The 18,995-nt window shown below is 38.5% G+C and overlaps 1 protein-coding gene and 1 long non-coding RNA gene across 4 annotated transcripts in view; one reads left to right on the top strand and one right to left on the bottom strand.

Moving 5' to 3' along the window:
- The window catches only part of CDH18 (cadherin 18), a 922,085-nt gene that overhangs the window by 815,345 nt on the left and 87,745 nt on the right, over positions 1-18,995 (top strand). For all 3 annotated transcript variants that reach the window (XM_054020313.1, XM_054020314.1, XM_054020315.1), the window contains one exon: positions 14,104-14,291. In XM_054020313.1, the coding sequence (XP_053876288.1) occupies positions 14,104-14,291 (188 nt within the window). The remainder of the gene's footprint in view (positions 1-14,103; positions 14,292-18,995) is intronic.
- Positions 4,632-18,995, bottom strand: part of LOC128832732 (uncharacterized) — a 40,107-nt gene continuing 25,743 nt past the window's right edge. Inside the window, exon 3 of the long non-coding RNA XR_008444038.1 lies at positions 4,632-4,716. This is a non-coding gene — a long non-coding RNA (uncharacterized LOC128832732). The remainder of the gene's footprint in view (positions 4,717-18,995) is intronic.

Below are 18,995 nucleotides of genomic sequence, written 5' to 3' on the forward strand. Positions count from 1 at the left end.
AAATTGGGTGTTGCCATACCAACTCTAACTAGACTAATCCAATGAAGTGGGTTTTAGCCCACAAAAGCTTATGCCCAAATAAATTTATTAGTCTCTAAGGTGCCACGAGTACTCCTCATTCTTTTTGCTGATACAGACTAACAAGGCTACCACTCTGAAACGTGATATATAGTGCACATTTCCAGATGTTTTGAAATAATTTAATGTAGTTAAATAATACCAATTTTAAAAGTGTGATTGAAGAAACACATGTTTAGATAGAGATGATGTTCTAATAATCGAATGCCTTCTGGAGTTCCTCTGTGAACTCTTCCTAGTAAAGGAATCTAATAGCAATAATTCACTCAGGGTAAAAGTCATTGCTATGTAGATGGCCTATGAATCACTTAAGCATTACTTAAGACCTACTTAAGACTTTTAAGGGCTTAATCAGTGCATAGGGACATGTACAGACCCTGTAGTTGGTTCATTTTCATCCTAACTTCAGAACAAAGCTATCAGCTCTATGTTTATAAAGATTTTTTTCCTAAATGTCCTCTAGCTCTTCAGTTTTAAGATGACACAAGCTGTTTTTTTTTATTTGTGAGTTTTATAGCTGAGTTTTTGTTCCACAATAATTATTGCTTGTCCTTGTACGTAATTTGCAACTTAACATGACAATCTTCTAGCATTTTGGTTTACATGCAGTCTCCCTGTGACCGGGTTGGGACTCACCACCCGGTGCCTCCCACTGGTTGTTCCGGGAATTAGCTCAGTCCATGGGGAGCACCCTCTGCTGGTGGTGTCCCGTCATCATCTGTTCCTCACTGGTGTCTGGACCCATGTTGCTCCCCACTCAGCAGCATCCTCTTTAGGCCACTGCCCTCTGGCAGTGCCCCCTAGTCCATCCTCACCCCCTTCCGGGGAGGGGAGGGTGTTCAGCAGTACTTGCACTAGCCTCAGTTGCCAATCACAACCTCCAAAGTCTAGCCCTTTGTCGCAAGGGCCGGTTGCAGTTTGTCTCAGCCACCCTACTGCATGGCCAGGTGCAGTACAAGGGGGAAGTGGGGGACCCAGGCCCGCCCACTACTCCGGGTCCCAACCCAGAAACCCTCTAGTGGCAGCATCCCTGCCCTCCTTCTCTCCCCTTGTCCAACTGTCCCTGGGCCACTTCCCCTCTGGCCCCTCCTACTCTCTAGGCCCTTTCTCTCAGGGCCCTCAGTCTGGCAGGTTTTGGGCCCGAGCCCTACTGTGCTTCCCCTGAGCCTGCCCAGCACTGCTCTGTCCAAGGTGCTGGTCTCCTGCTCTGGAGACAGACCTTCCCCCATAAAGGTCTGGGATAGACTCCCTGCTCCCTTCCTGGGCAGCCTTTATATAGGGCCAAGCCGAGCCCTGATTGGCTGTCTTGAATCTGGGCTCTGATTGGCCCCCAGTAAGCCCTTTTTTCATTGACTGCTGGCCCGCGCAGCCGCTCTAGCCCCCTCTCACATTGGGGTGGGGCACTCGCCCCCCGCCACACTGCCAATAAGGTTTGATTATTTAATATATTTAATAATTATCTTCATATATTCTTTCTTAGAGTGTGGGAGGAAGAACAGCTGGGATCCGTGTAGTTTAAAATTTTGCTGCCAGGATAATTTCCTTAAAGGCAATTATAAACATAAAATCAGTATTCTTCCCACACATACAGAAAAGCCTTAATTTTGTGGAAAGGAGAAGCTTGCAGGTGAGGGGAAAATATAAGAGCCTCTATGGATTTAGATTAGCTCAGCAGCTGGTGCTACTTAAAAATTAAACTAAGTGTCTATCCTTTTCTGTTGTGAAAATTCAGCCATTACGTTGGGCCTTAGGGAGCAGAGACCAATGGGCAATTTGAGGGATCTTAGGCTACATCTACACTACACGCCACTTTTGGCAGCATGTAGAGTACATACCTGCAAGGCCCCCCTAGCATGAATATAATTAGGAGTGTTGCCGGTGAGGCATGGCTTAGGTGAGTACAGTAAAGACATTCCTTAGGGGTGTGAGTATGTATGCAAGCACATATCCTATATGCTGTCTACTTACCCATGCTTCCTATCTATACTGCTATTTTTAGACATGTGGTGTCTCGCTGCCTCCCCACTGCGGAGCCTTTCCCCACTTCAGGAAAAGACTCCCCAGTGAGGAACAGTTCAGGCAGTGGGAAGACACCAGGGAAAGGCTTCGGCAGCTCCCCGCTGCTGGACCCCTACTTTGCCATAGGGCAAGATGCCAGTAGCTAAATAGCAGCAAGAAAAGGCTCTGCCAGCTCCTGGCTGTCAGAACTGTCTCCAGGAAAGGCTCCTTCAGCTTGACCTTTCCCAGCAGCCTCCTCCCTGCTAATGTCTTTTCTTGCCTCAATGAAAGGCTCTGGCAACAGGGAGCTGCTGGAACTTTTCCTCACTGTCTCCCCTCTGCCAGAACCTTTCACTGACACATGTAGCTACAACACTGCAGTGTGGACACAGCCTGCTTTTCCTTATGGAGTGTAGCTAGATAGACACTATCTGCTGCCAAAAGTGGTATGTAGTGTAAATGTAGCCTCAATGTGAGGAATCTCCAAAATGAGATCCTCATGGAAATTTCCTCCATGCTGCCTTGTTATACCAGCTATGCTGAAATTTGTCACCAGCCAAATCATACTGCAACAGCTGGAAATAGTTTTCTGCAAAACTTTGATTTCTCCCCCAGCCCATTGCTTTCAATCAGATATGGGTCTCAAGTTTAATCCAGACTACCTCAATAGATTATTAAGTGGCCTCAAAGTAAAGGTTCATTTTGATGACACAAAGAGGTGGACTTTATTAAGCAATAAATCCTAGTTGTTGCTGATAAACATATGTAGATTATATTTCCATGCCTGTATCTTTATTATCCAAGCAATGTTTTTTTTTTCAAATTTAGTACACAAATTTGTGTGCCAAGTTAGAGTCAAAGTTCACCCATTTTTGAGTTGGCTGATTGGTCAGAATTATTTTTAACAGCACTCAGAAAGAGTCAATGGGATTGTGTTTAAGATTTATGGAAAAACTGACAGTCCAGCTAAGATGAAGCATGAAAAATGTTACCCCCACCCCACAAAGTGAATATTTTGCAGATCTGAATGCAAGGACGTAGGGTGCTAATGAAAACTATTTTGCGACCTTAACTGTAGAAGGCATTAAGACTGATATAAGAGTGCCATTTTAGGAATTATCTTAACTATTGAGCAGAACTTTACTGCCATTAAACATGAATCAAGTCAGTGTTTGTACGATAGCCACACTCCATAACTCTCTTGCTCAACTGATATTTTCTTCCTCTCTTGTTCTTAAAGTTGTCAATTATACAATTATTTCAACTAGTAATATGTATAAAGTCTCTACTCTGGTCCCAAAAGAGAATAGCCAGTGACTGACACATCCTTTGTTTAAATGGTTTAGTGTTTAATGTATTGATTATTCTCCTTATTTTACAACATAATATCATATGAAGTAAATCCCCAAACTATTTGACTTTGATTATTCTACATTTAAAAATTGCAAATGTTTCTCACCTTTTATTAAAAGTAAGCCTGGTAAGTGTTGAGCTATCCAGGCTCAATTTCTTTACATTTTCAGAGCATGTGGCTTCTCTCTAATTCTCTCAGCAGGAGATATGACAGGAGAAAAGAATAAATAGGCATGTGTTTGTCTTTTATTATCTGATGCTGGTATGAGAGTCAAATCTGTCAAGCCAAAGAGCAGCAACCTACTGCTCCAAACATAAGAGACATGCGGGGGCAGTGGTTAGTCCCCCATAAGAATTGTTTAGAATCACCTGCCTAGCAAGGTTGCTGAACCAAAGACATTAAGTCATTTTAAAAGCAGCTCGTATCAATACCATCCCAAGGAAATATTGTATATAATATTACCTTTTTCCATTATGTTTTACATTCTTAATATGCTGGACCAATTGTTAACATATGATGTGCCCTGAAAGATGGAAAGGAAAACATAATATAATAATGAAGAACATAAAGTGTATCCAAGAGCTAAGAGCTAAGAGTTTTCTGTTTGTTTGAGACAGCTAAGAATTTTCTCTCTATCTCTCTGTGGAGCTGAGCAAATAATGTGCAAGAAATATTTTTTGATGAATTTGCCTTCTTTTTCTGTTCACAGAATGCTTGTGAGCAAATGTAATTGTATTGTAAGTATACATTATTTGAACATAGTCAACTAAATAGGTTTTGAATTTACAGCATTGTTTGCTAATGAATATTTGAAATCTGAGATTTGTTACTTAACTATATTTGGTCACATAAGGTTGATGGTATTGTCTCTGTTCCATGGTTAGATAAGCATAATTCTTATAATCAGGTTTTTATTGTAAATACTCCTGGAAGGTAAATTTAATACTCAGTTTCCAAGAGTATTTTAAGTATGTGATCTTAAAAATTGAACACGCAAAAGTTCTTTGAAATCAAACACAAAAGGGTAGCTAACATGGCCAAAGAGATTTGTATTTAAATTCAAATAAATTCTTGTGAAAAAATATTTCCTTTATTCACCCCACTCAGGAGGTTGGATGGTGAGGGGGGTGGGTATTCCCACATCCATGACAATCGCCAGATGTTTTTAGGTGTTTTATTTTTTATTGTTCCACTTGACACAGTCATCCTTGTGCTTTTCTACATACAACAAAGTATTCACATATATTCCTCACGTGTCCAAGGTAGACGAGAACATTTCCCAGGATCTGCGTTGAAATAAATGAACTTGTTTCAGCAAATACCAAACATTCATGACTGACAAATAGGGATAAAGATTCTAGCTAGAGCAGAAAATTAATGTTTCCTCTAAACAGCTCAATGTCATAAATGTACTTTGTTACCCAGCAGCACAGTTACAAACATGGGGGCTGCCCCTGCAAAGGAGACTATGCAGGTGTAACCCTGTACACTCACAGGACCGCCATTTAATCATTGGGACTCCATGTGGGTGCAGGTTTCTGCCCTGATGCAACAAGTTACAGAATCCAGTCCCCAGATCTCTATGATGTGGATTTTCTATGGAATTTGGAACAAGTCTTTGATACATTACATGAAAACTTCAGAACTTAATTTTACGTAATTCCTCTAGCAATCTGGGTCACACAGGGAATATAAAATCAATATTACTTTGTTCTAATTTCCTTACTGGTGAAATCAATGCTGGGTTTTAATTAGATAAACTTTTTTTTTTTTAAACTTCCTAGTTTCGTTTTGGGGATGACAGCAAAGAGCTGAAACAGTCTCACATTTAAAGAAAACACTGTATATTTGTTAGCAGTAGACTGAAAAAAAACCTTGTTTATCAAGTAAAAATAGAATGCAAGACCAAAGGTGAGAAACAAATTCATACTTCACAACAGCATCAAAGTCTGAGATATTATCAGGTAATATAGTCTAGGTGTTCTTAAAGTTCATCACAGGCTTAAAACTTCCTTTTCAAAACTACAAGTTACAATTCAGCAATGCATTTAAGCTTATATTTAATTTTTAAATGTATCTTTAAGTAGATACAGTGCAGTGCATAGTTTTGAAAAGACTTTTTTTTAGGATTAATGCTATTTTTTCTGTTATTCTTCGTGACTGAAAGCGTCTCTTAAAGCAGAAGCTGAAAAAAAAGTGTCCTTCTGAGAAACTCATGAAGAGTTGTCTTGATTCAAAATGACAGCACCATCTGTTGTTCTCAATAAGACTGAGGCCACAGGCTGTCCCCAATTAAGACAGCGGCAATTTTGGCCCAATCTTCTTTTGTTCTCAAAGGTCTGAAGCCACAGGCTGCCATTAGCAAAGGTTGGCAGTCTGTGGCCTCAGTAGCTGCACTGTAGTGACACCATGCGGAAAAAAAGTACGAAATAATGTTTTTACAAATCAGTTTAATATGTTTTCATTCAAAATGACAGCACCTTTTGTAGTTCTCAATCAGACTGAGGCACAGATTGCCCTCAATTAAGATGGGTCTTCTCAAAATGGTCACTGTCTCTATTTGTTCTGAATGCAACTGAAGTCACATGCTGGCCTTAGCAAAGATTGGCAGCCTGTGGCCACAGTAGCTACCCTGTAGTGACACCATGAGGAAAAAGGTATGAAATAATATAATGTTTTTACAAGCCAGTTTAATATATCCTAGGATCCCAAATACTACATATGGTTTTGCATAGCATCTCTACAGGACAGAGTTAAGGTTGGTTGGGTGATTTCACTATGCATTTCTATGACTTAGCATGTCTTAATTTCTTTTAAGTTTAGCTTTCAGTTCATAATTCTTGGTTTAGGCATATTTTTAACACTGCTGTATTTTTTTTTACCCCAGAAATAATATATTCTCTTAACTTAAACTCCATCTTAATGTTGGTTCTGACTGGGAATATTAAGTACTATTTAATGAATTTTAGCTGTTTTTCATGTGCTTTAGCAGCTGTGAATAAGGCAGAGAACCACTGCTATCTAACTATCTACAACGTGCTTCCCAAACCACCATAGGTCTATGGATCACAAGATGTGAACTTCTGATGTAGGCAGCTGGATAATTACCTTGTGCAAGAAAGTTAATCCTATAAAGAATACTTATTAAGGATTCATTCACACTGGTATCAATTAAACCTCATGCTACCTACCACTGAATGGTAAAATTACAACATATTGTAAAGAGATAAATACTCATGAGTAGAGAGAACAAGTTAAGTGCTCCAAGGTATATTGTAGCATAATTAGGAGTAATGATACGCAATTGAGCATAGGAAAAAAATAAACTTAAGGACTATTTATTTGGACAGTATTCTCCTGAAGGAAGAAGAGGAAGCCCCATACCAAATGTAATTTAAATGTAGATGGACAAAACACTCCTACATACAACATAGGGAACAATACTACACTGGCTGGGATATGGGGCAAGATCCAGCTATCTGATCTCTGCAACACACCTAATAGTTCTCTTCCATCTCTTATTTTTTGATAATGCAATACCAATGTGATAGTTTTGAAATACTTATTAGGCCTTCACCTGTAACAAGGCTTACAAAAACAGGAGTGGGAGTGGAAAGTAATACTAATTTGCTGTGTGAATGTGGAATCCCCAGATAATCATCTAATGCTTTTGTATTACAAATGAAAAAATGAAAAAAGCAGCATGTAATCCAGTTGATTTCAAAAAAATATTCCAGAAAGTTTGTCATGTGGTCTTGGTTGCTCTTTGTTGTGGGCAGGATTTTAAGGAGCAGCCTGGCAGTAATGATTTGAATAAAGAAAATAGTCATTTTTTCAAAAATCTTGATTATCTTCACCTTACTATAGTACAACATAAAACGTGTTTAATAGTCACATGTCCTGTCTCTTGCACTATGGAAAAAAAATGTTTCTAAAAATGACCCAAGACGTTTGTGCTCTGCAGAGTTTCCATGTCAGCAGAAAAATGCTTGAGTCTTGGACATTATGTTGTTATCTATTATATTATATCTAGCATTTTCAAACATCCAAACACTTCACTTTCAGGTGACCAAAGCTTCAGCTGTTCTTTAGAAGATATGGAAGATGTTTGTTGCCAATGCAGAAGGTTAAGCCAAACATATACACGTTCTTTAAAATGATATGTTTCTCTCTCCTAGCTTAAAGCCGCAAGAATTAGGTGTTGGCAACAACAACAAGAAAAAAACATATCAAGAATAAAGAGAGTGGATTTGAAATTCCTGTGGTGAGCTGTAGGAGAAACAAGTATTGACTAGATTCACAAAATCACAGATTTAGTGTGGATTTATTATATTGAGAGAAGTCCCATTGAAGTAAGATGAACACATGTATACTAGCTGTCCAAGAAAGAGTGCTAAGAAGCTAAAATTTAGAAAGCTGCAGTATTGAGGTCTTTAAACCATGATTTGAGGACTTCAGTAACTCAGACATAGGTTAGGGGTTTGTTACAAGAGTGGGTGGGTGAGATTCTGTGGCGTGCGTTGTGCAGGAGGTCAGACTAGATGATCATAATGGTCCCTTCTGACCTTAAAGTCTATGAGTCTATTATGGGAAAGTCTCATAAAACTGATGCCAGTTTTTTTTAATGTACCACACTCGTGGGTTGGTGTTGGTGGCCACTTGTTCTTTTGATCATGCGTAACTGTGTTGTAGAAGATGCCAGGGTGAAAGCTGGAGAGTTTGGCATTTGGAGAATTACAACTATTGTTTCCTTTTGTCAGAGATTCAGGAAGGCAACCAACATCAATTTGCAATTGAGCTCAGTGGAGTTAACAGGGATAAGTTGCCTAAGTGTATCAACACGCCATTAGATAGCAAAAGGATTCTGTGTGAAGTATGCTGTTAGTCACAGTGAAAGGGATATTTCACACATTAGTTAGGAGGCTAAGTACCAAATACATTTGTCACCCATTACTAAAATTAGAGTTTACAGAAACAAATATTAGGTAGGTTGACAAAAATGTTTTTGTTATTTTTTGCTTTTCAATACAAATATCACAATACAAAAAGATAAATAAAAACACTATAAACTTATAATTACCATCAGTAGCATGCAACATAGTATTAATTTATATATGCAAAAACATTTTAACTTCCTTAATATTAAACTATATAATTTAATAAATCAATACTTGACAACTAAATGGGGAGGTGGGGGGTGGAGGGGAGGAACAACACTAACAAGATAGCCTGGGAAAATATGCAAGTAAAGGAAAAAGAAGAGGGAGGGAAGAACCAAGAGGGGGGATGGATGGGAAGGAGGCCAAAATTATTAACAGTTGTTTTTCATGACATCAGTTCAGTATAGTGACCCCATTATTTGTCACCTAAAAGTGCTTACCATGCCTTAATGGATGTCATAATCTTGGCAAGCAAGAGAACTCCTAATTATTAATAACTAATAACTTATTTGACAAAGATGATAGCACCTGAAAATAAGTAATAAAACCTATTTCAGTTACAGTGTCTTCTGTTGTGTTTCTCTTGTGGGGAACTTCCAACAGAGATGACGTTTCTGTAAGAGTGAGACCCTGCCGTATAGGGCATACTTTTCTCTAGGCAAACTAGAACAGAAGTTTATTATTCCCCGAATCAATAGGTAGATCCCGTCTAGATAGATAATCCAGACATCTTATTCATAGCTAAATGAATTTTGTTTAAAGGTAGTTGAATTCAAATTGGTTTACTATAGATTAACAAAAGCATTTACAACAGTAAGTGATTTTACTAGTACTATTTAAATTCAGTCGCTTAACTGAGTGAGTGAATGCATATTCAGTGAGAAGTTAAAATCTCAGAGCCAGATCAACCTTTGTGCACCCCTAGTCATCATGCCACTGGTTTGATCCTTCACAGCAGCTTCAAGCAGCCTCAAGACTGCTCTAAAAGTTGCACCAGCTGCAACAGCTCTCAAAGGGCCACCTGCAGCTGAAGTGTAGTAGCACTTAATTCAGCACAATGCATATGGCTAACCAGTAAATGAGCCTTAGCAGAGGCTAGTGTCTGGCCCTCAGCATTTTTTTAACTCAACTACTTATTTAAGGAATGGTTTGAGACAGGCAGATTAATGAAAAATAAGACTCTTACATTCATATTATATCCCATTCTTTTACTGTAGGCCCTAATCTCTAACCCACTGAAATAAATGGGAATCTTTCCATTGACTTCAGTGGGTTTGGGATTGAGCCCTTAGTCAGCATGTCTGCTTCCCAGGAATAAACTATATAGTATTTGACAGGAACAGCTGTCAATAAACCTTAATCTACAATTTCAATATCTAATTAAATAAATGTCTGTTCTCTCCTATTAGAGGTTGGGTTGGATGTGAATATCTGTGCTTAGCACTTTTCCATTGGCTCATAACTTTATGGGCAGGTATCAGTCAGATCTTCAGGTCCAGCATATGCAGAGTAGTAAAATTCTTGAAAGGCACGTCTCACCTGGTGTTCAGGCAGAGATGGCCCTTACAATCTCTTTGAAGTTTACTTTTAACACTTTTTCTTTTATTCAGTCCATTTTCCGAATATCTCTTCAGTTCCACAAATACTGAATCATACTTAGAGAGCTCTTTCAAGTGTTTTGACTTTTTAAATATAGCACTTTTATATTGCAATAATTTTCTGAAATGTATAGCTAAAACTCTGTGACCAGTGTCTATTCTTTTTATCAGGGTGTATTAGCAAGGGCACAAGTGTCAAGATTGTGGTCCACGTATATTTTAACAATAAGCAAATTTCAAAACAATCCTCATCCTGACTTTATCATTTTTATTTTTGAGATAAAACAAGATAAGTTAATGTGAGTTAACATAACCCATAAGCATAACATATAAGAATGCATGGCAGTGTTTCTCTTTTGAAACTCGTAAAGGTGAGGTTCTATGTGGATATCATAGGAACATCCTAAATAATATGCATTGCAACTGAATCACTACTTTATGGTTAAGTATTAATTTTACCACAGTGCTGATTGTTTCACTTTATTCCATTTATATTGTTTTATCCTGCTACATAGCTTGTGTTTCCCTTGAGAACCTCCTGATTCATGGTCATTTATTTTCTGTTGTCCCCAGTGATTCATTTTTTAAGTGTTCACAGAGTTCATCACACTCATCCATCCTTATCACATTACTATCTGTGTATTATTATTATTTGCTTGTTCTACACTAGTACCTAGAAACGATAATTGGGATTAGTCCCCTTGGTGCTATCCGCTCTACAAACACATAGTAAAATCTTCTGTTTCACATCAAGTCCATTTATTTATTTATATGCTGTATTAATTTTACTGTGCATTTCCTCTGCAGCTTCAACTTTCGTAGTATCATCATTTTATGTCTTCATTGAAGGAGTCCTTTCTGCCAGAAGTGTGGGTCTAATCTAAATTCAGATTAAATTCTCCTTTTCCCTGAAATAGTCTTTTTTAATAAAGTCCTTTCTTTACTTTTTGGTGGTACTATCTACATCTTTTAACAACCTCAGGTTACTCTGGTGCTGCTATAATGTTTTCGGTGTGACATATAAGGTCATATGGAGACAATCTCATTCTTTATTTTGAGACTCCATTTTCTTTTTCTTTTTTTGTATTTCTCTTTCTTCATGTAAAATAATTTGCATAATCCTTAAACTCTGTTGTAAATTCTACCTGCTCATCACACTCTTCCCTTGTAGTGACTATTTCAAGGTGACCTATCTCCCTCTCTCTTCTTCTTTATTTAAATCTTTTCTTAGAATTCATGTATCCAACATCATTAAAATGGAATCTTTAGCTTTGCAGATTAGTCATAATGGATATCCTCTACTTCCTTTACTGGAGAGCCCTCTTTTGGTTCACAAAAATGAATGATCCTTTGTCATTGCCTTTTTTTTATGATTATCCTCTAGAGATTTATAACATACATATTTCCTAATATTTGTTAACAGAGAAATCAACTTCTGTTTCTGTGTGTATACATCTGAACATATTTATACATAATTTACATATACACATATATATATATTCACATAAAAAGCTTTGTTTTGTGAGTCTATGACCCTGGCATTAAGCAGTGTAAACTTCCTCACACTGCCTTTTTTCACTTGCCCACAAACCTGATTTTGAATAGATAAGAGGATAGTGCACTCGCCCTTGTTACTCAGCCCTTCTGCTCAGAAATTGTGATTTTGTGTGTGAGAGAGTGTGTGTGTGTGTGTGAGTGAGGTAGACATTTTTCTTCTGGGAATTTGGCAAAGACCACAAAATCATTTCACATACCACCCATCTGGTGTCAGCTGGTAATGACTGCCACTGTCATACCAAGAAAGGTTAGAACTGGTGCCCTAGAAATGAACCCCCCCCCCATTCTATTGTCAATCACCTCTTCAAAGATATTTTTTAAAATACTTGGTGAAATAACTCACAGTCAAGGGGAGTGGGGAGAAGATGCTTTAAGTCATCCTTGTGCACTCCTTACACTGGGATGCTTTGAGGGATGGACTGGGCAAAATGTAGGACATGTCTATGTGACACAGCAATGCACCTTAGAGGTGTGGAAATTCTAAAGCTCACCAATGAGTTGTGCACTTGTTGCCTGGTGTGGACCCTGCTGGTGCAAACTTAAAGTCCCATAGTGTATGTTAATGAGCACTATGTTAACACATGCTAGGGAGCTTTTTGTTCACAGAACAGGATCTACATGTGCCAGTTAATGCGCAATGTGTCACACCCTCTAGTGTGCATTGCCATGCCTTGTAGCCAAGACCTTAGGCAGCCCCAAGAGTTCTGTCTACAGGTTGCAGCACTGTCCTGAATCTCCGTAGCACTGTGGGCTGCAGCCTTGCCTCCAACTTGCCTCTCCCCCAACATAGCCCTGCCCCCTCAGCCCTATCCTCTGCATACCCCCTATGACAGGGATTAGGAGAGGGTCCTCTGAAATAGCCTTATGGATATCTTCCGCAGTATCTATGCTGAAGGAATCCTCCCCTGGGTGGGACTGGGGCTCTTAAGGCCATTTTACACCGTTCAACAGAAACTCAATGGTTTTGTGTTTTATTGTCGCTCAGTGATGACTAATATAGGTAGGTTTGGAAGGATAGTATTTTTATTGGTAAATGTCAATGAACATTCTCTCTCACACACACACACCCCGATGAAAGAATATTTCCAACAATGTTAATTGAAATTTGCAGATGGGTAAAGTAAGAAAAATGCTGTTTGATAACTTATTAGAGTTTGATTTAAACATATTTACTCTGCATATTTTGACATGTGATGTTAACAGTTTGTGGTTTAACTTATATAGAACTTTAACTGTTTAAATCTCAACAGTTACTGTCACTAAATAATTATTGTCTAACTCTCTCCATTGTTTGATCCCACCATATTTTCCTGCAACTGTGAAAGTTTAAATTAGACAAAAATCAAAAACAATGCTTCAAACACATAATTATGTGCTACTGTGAAAATTAAAATTGATAAAAATCAAATATTCAAAATTATAAGAAAATCAAATAAAATAAATTGAATTCTGCCAAGCCTAAATATACGTCTGCTAGTATAACAGTACTGGATGTATTTCTCAATGCAGCCATGAACTCAGTAATATTTAAAACTCCCAGCTCCATATCAACAGCCATTGGTATAGAATATCAGGGTTGGAAGGGACCTCAGGAGGTCATCTAGTCCAACACCCTGCTCAAAGCAGGACCAATCCCCAGACAGATTTTTGCCCCAAATCCCTAAATGGCCCCTAAAGAATTGAACTCACAACCCTGGGTTTAGCAAGCCAATGCGCAAGCCACTGAGCTATCTCTCCCCTCATAATTGTAGCTTCTCTGGTCTCATTCTTTTCGATAGGCGTTTATTTCTTTTTACATTATGTCTAGACAATGGGGTACATGAATACTCACTTCAGATATAAACAGATTTTTTTTCAGTGCCATAAAGTTTTGAGTGGTAAACATTCTTGCAACTGCAAGAGTTGGGAAGGAAGAGAACAACTCCAGGCTTTTTACATTGTTCTCCTTTTACCCTGGAGTAGTTACATTTGTTTCCTTCACCAGATTAGGTGGAAAATGAACATAGAGAGTTATACATTTACTAAGGTTGCAAAATACACATGCTACACTGGCTGTGGCCTATAAACCTTATATTGAAAGACATGTTTCAAAGTATAAGAACTGGGGCTTTTCTGTTAACATAGATTTTTACCCCACTGTAAGGAGACTGTTCTGTCATTCTTGCCTACGAAACAGTGATCTGCTCTTTGAAGAACTCATGTTCCATAGTCAAGGTATGTGCAGTGTGTTGATAAGTTGATATTTTTGTGTGGATAATATAAACCAGTGATTCACACCACAGTGTATTTTTCCAAATGTTTGCTAACAAAAGGTATTGTGCTCCAATTACTTAATTATCTCTTGAACAGGTATTTTATCTTTTAATGACCATCAGAATCTGCTTGTACAAATACTAAATGTCACTTAGAATTCTGACTGGTGCTCTTTATGGTCAGAAATGTATATGGTTTGCAGTTTAGCATGGTCAGTATTCTGAGGTAATTGTGTTCTCTGATTAGCAGTTACGATGGGTGTTGAGTATTCTGAAAATCTGTTTTTAGCTTGATTAGAAATATTTTCCTAATATTTTTTTCCCAGAACATTATCAGCTGTATGTTCCTGAATCAGCCCAAGTTGGATCAGCTGTAGGCAAAATCAAGGCAAATGATGCAGATGCTGGCTCTAATGCAGACATGAAATACACGATCATAAATGGTGATGGCTCTGGAGTGTTTTCCATATCCACTGACAAAGAGACACGGGAAGGAATTATTTCCCTGAAGAAGGTAAGCAAATGGCTTTGAAAGTGCTTCTGTGAATATAATTAAAATGTTAGTGAAGTCTGCACAAGACAAGCAGAGGTCAATATGGAAATGTTTGTTTTAATTTGTAAACTTAATAGAGCACATATTGAACCAATGCTAATATAATGTCTCCATCAAAAACTTTAATTTGGTGTGGAAAGTGCAGAAAGAGAAGGAGATGGGAAGCAATCTGAAGGTAACAATTAATTAACTTTTCTGTGCTTCTAGAATCACCAGAATTCAATATTCAGTAATATCCAAATAGACTGAATTAGATTAAACCATGTAGGATTTTTTTAAAGGTCCCTCCCCCTGTGAGTGGCTGTTCCTTTTATATTGTTCATGACACATTTTAGATTAAACAAACTAAGCACAGACAGCCAGCAACAGTATAGTTGTCCCCAAATGGCTTGAATCCTGACCTAGAAGGTTCATCTATGGCAATGAGAAATTCAGTTTAGTTTTCATGCCCTTTCAGTCCTTGACCTCTCTGCTGAGACTACCAGAAAGGTGCCAATTATTGAGGTGTTTGTATAACATACACACCTACACCTTTGCAAATAGACTAAAATCACTAAATAGTTATCAGGTGGTTATAACTTATATGAATTATCTATGTTATCCAGGTTCTAGCCAAACTGCTGGCCCTTAGACAAAAGGCTTTGTGCCATATATGGTGATGTTTAACTGAATTCTACACAAAAGGGTTTATGCCACCGAGTTCGTCTCATATCTGTATTAAGTAGGTCCCCTGAACTGAGTTCCTAGTGAATTCCCCACAAAATACTTAGAACCCATATAGGATGTGACTGGATTTTTGTTTAGTTTTACATGAAGAAAATGGGAATTAACTATAAGCTGTTATAATTAATTAATTAATTTTCAAAACATTGCCTATGGTAGGAAATCATTTTTAGATTAAAGTCTCTGTTTGGATTAATGGGCAATTCGTTTTTTCTGATGTGGAGCTGTTGTTTACCTGTGTAGGCATGGATTATACTACACAAACAAACAATGGAAGACTGCACTAAAATTCATATTTTACTAATATATTTGCTCACTTTCAATGAAGGCGGGAGGAATGAAAAACGATCTCTGGAAAATATGAAGAAGGGGAGATGTTGGGAGGGAAGCTCCAGATGTGAAATCAAACAAAACTTTTTGAAAGAAAATATACTCCCCCCAATCTCTCTTTTCACATTTATTGAAATATAACCAAACCCCCAAAATTAGAGTCAAAGTCAGAACAAATTGCAGATTTAAAAACAAAAACAAACAAACAAACAAACAAAAAAACGCCCCACCCCGGACTTTTTGTCCTTAAAACTAGAAGATCAATCCAGTATTATAGGGCCTCATCTCACCCTCCATTTCCCACCAAGCTCAGATTTTTTTATTCACATTGCCAGTGACTGAATAACTGCACAAATAGTGTGAACAAGTGTTTCAGGTTTGTCATTCTGTGCCTGCCCCAGACAACTGAACAGTGGCTCTGCAGAGGTAGTATAAAACCATTGTATGAACTACAGCCAGAGTTTTGGAGAAAATACGCAGCAAATGTCTGTCTTTTACTTATTGGAACAGATGCTGAGTCCTCTGGTGTCTGAAAAAGATCCAAAAGTCAATTGTCCATAAGTCTGGCCATGCAACAATGGAACTCTCAGTTTTGAAGCCAAAAAATCCCAAATGCAGATGTGAAGGGAACAGAATAATAAAAACTGCTCCACTATCTCCTCAGACCCAGAGCAGGCTTCCTGAGGTTCACCTTCATCTGCTATGTGCTTCCCTCATAGGTTACTTCTAACATATAATTTACTACGAAATACCTGCCACTGTATGTCCCTGTACTTGACGGGAACTCTGTTATTTTGAAGGTTCTATAATGACCTTACTGAGACAATCTTCTGGGCAATTCAATACTGCTAAATGGCATTCTGAGAAATATTTCATAAGTACACTCTGGTTTAGAATGCTGTTTCCTGAATTTGCCAATGGGAAATACATTTTAAAGTAAGTATGTTAGAGGGAGGCTGCTTGACTGTTATAGGAAAAAAAATACCCTTTATAGGGACTGAATCCCCTTTTTCCCACCAGTTACTCCTTTTCATCCTCTGTGACATATCCAGTAATATTGGGAAATGACTGACCATTCCATACCCTCAGCCATGCAAAGCCTATGAAAATTAAAAATAAAAAGAATACCATCAAGAAAGCTTCAGGACATACCAACCCAAACCTCATTCTTTAACTGGCAGGTAGACTATGCTTCTCTCCATTAGGTTACATTATTGCTCCAGAGCATCTGAAAAAATGACCCCGTTTTCCAGGGGCAGGATACCCATATGCTACATAAATGCAAAGGAGAAATAGGAATGTTTATAGTTAATATCATCCTTTCTGCCAACATCAGCGTCCATCTCTTCCACCTCATCACCTTAACCTGGCACCTCATTACCTTAACCTGCTTCTCCCTGTTCTACTCAGCAACTGAATCACTGCCAAAGACAAGTCCCTAAATATCTGTAACTCTGGGAGGGCTCATCACAATCTGCAACTTCTCCGAAAGAGCAAAAGCATACCACGAAATCCCCACCCAGAAAAACTCTTCTTCATGTTAATTTCTGCTCTGGCTGCAGCTGAATAATTATGTAAAGTGAAAAAAAAAGAAAAAGTCCCCATCTTCTGTTCTGCCAACCAGCACTGTGGCATCATTCACGTGGATGAACATTTTCATTGACAGAGTGAAATTCCTCTCGCTCTTAATCCATGAATTTATGCCCTGAAATCCCATTACCATACACTGCCCACAGTTAAGTGTCCAAAGAAAAATAATACAAAAGTGGACTCAAGGGACAACTTTGTCTTACCTCAAAATATAGCCTCTCCCTTCCACCCTTTTACTAAAGGGATGCATAATACATGAACTGCAGCCAGTTAATAAACAGTAAGGGAATACCACTACGAGACCAGACCAACCATATATAACGCAAATTCATTCTTGTAAAAAGTTTTGGTCCGATCCAAAGACAAAACATAACTCTCCCATTTCCCCCATCACCCAGTTTCAAATAGTTCCTGCAAACTACACAAACTGTCTGCCACCATGTGACCTTGAACTGCATTAGAATGAGTGGGATACAATTATTTCCCTGCTTTCTTCTCCAATCTTTTGGCTAGAATGGAAGCCAAAATTTCGTAATCTGTTTTAAAAATGGTAATAGGTCTCCAATTCCTGATATCTTCCCAATCCTATTTTTGAAAAAAAGAGGCCTTCATAAAAGGAAGGTCCAATGTACATGTATTCAAGGTGTCACTGAAAGCACTGCAGGGGGGGGATTCATAAACCTTTGATAAAATTCCACTGTGTAATAGTCCACCCTCAGAAAAGTTCCTTTCTTAAGTGACAAGACAGCTACATGAAGTTTTATTTCCTCTGTTGGCCTCACAAGTGAGTCCTGTTCCTGAACTGCCAATGTTGGAAAACCTGCAATACTATCTAAAAACTGCTGCTGCTGAAAAGGAGGAATGGTTTGTCCCTTAAAAACAAACAAACAAACAAACAAAAACAATGAGGAGTCCTTGTGGCACCTTAGAGACCAACAAATTTATTTGGGTATAAGTTTTTGTGGGCTAAAACCCACTTCATCGGATGCATGGAGTGGAAAATACAGTAGCAGGTATATATACCCAGTAAATGAAGAGATGGGAGTTGCCTTACTAAGTGGGGGGTCAGTACTAATGAGACAGTTCAATTAAAGTGGAAATGGGCTATTCTCAACAGTAGAATAACAAGGGAGGAAAAATCACTTTTGTAGTGGTAATGAGGGTGGCCCATTTCAAACAGTTGACAAGAAGGTGTGAGTAACAATAGGGGGAAATTTGTTTTTGTAATGACCCATCCACTCCCAGTCTTTATTCAGGCCTAATTTGATGGTTTCCAGTTTGCAAATTATTCCAGTTCTGCAGTTTCTCATTGGAGTCTGTTTTTGAAGTTTTTGTTGTTGAAGAATTGCCACTTTTAAGTCTGTTATTGAGTGACCATGGAGGTTGAAGTGTTCTCCTACTGGTTTTTGAATGTTATAATTCCTGATGTCAGATTCGTGTCCGTTTATTCTTTTGCATAGAGAAAAAGTTTCCGGTTTGGCCAGTGTACATGGAAGAGGGGCATTGCTGGCATATCATGGCATATATAATATTGGTAGATGTGCAGGTGAACGAGCCCCTGATGGTGCGGCTGATGCGGTTAGGTCCTATAATGGTGTTCCATGAATAGATATGCGGACAGAGTTGGCACTGGGATTTGTTGCAGGGTTTGGTTCCTAGGTTAGTGTTTTATAACAGTGCCCCACTTACTCCATTCGCCCCCTTCCTCCGTTGCAGGGGATTGGACTAGATGACCTCCTGAGGTCCTTTCCAACCCTGATATTCTATGATTCTATGATACTGGTACTCGTGATCCCTGTCTACTTGACTACCTAATCACTGTTACTAATTAGTCTGATTTACCCATCTCTCTCACACACTTTCCTTTAGCCACTTTTTCCTTGTTGGCTGGTTTATTATTCTCAACTATTCTGAGTCCCCAGATATTGATCCCAACTGACAGTTCTTTCTGAAGTTGCTCAAGCCCAGTAACACCTGGATCCCTTTCCCCTAATGAATGCATTTATAACACACCCACAGGAT

Source organism: Malaclemys terrapin, chromosome 2 (assembly GCF_027887155.1).
Source record: "Malaclemys terrapin pileata isolate rMalTer1 chromosome 2, rMalTer1.hap1, whole genome shotgun sequence".
NCBI classification, from domain to species: domain Eukaryota; kingdom Metazoa; phylum Chordata; order Testudines; family Emydidae; genus Malaclemys; species Malaclemys terrapin.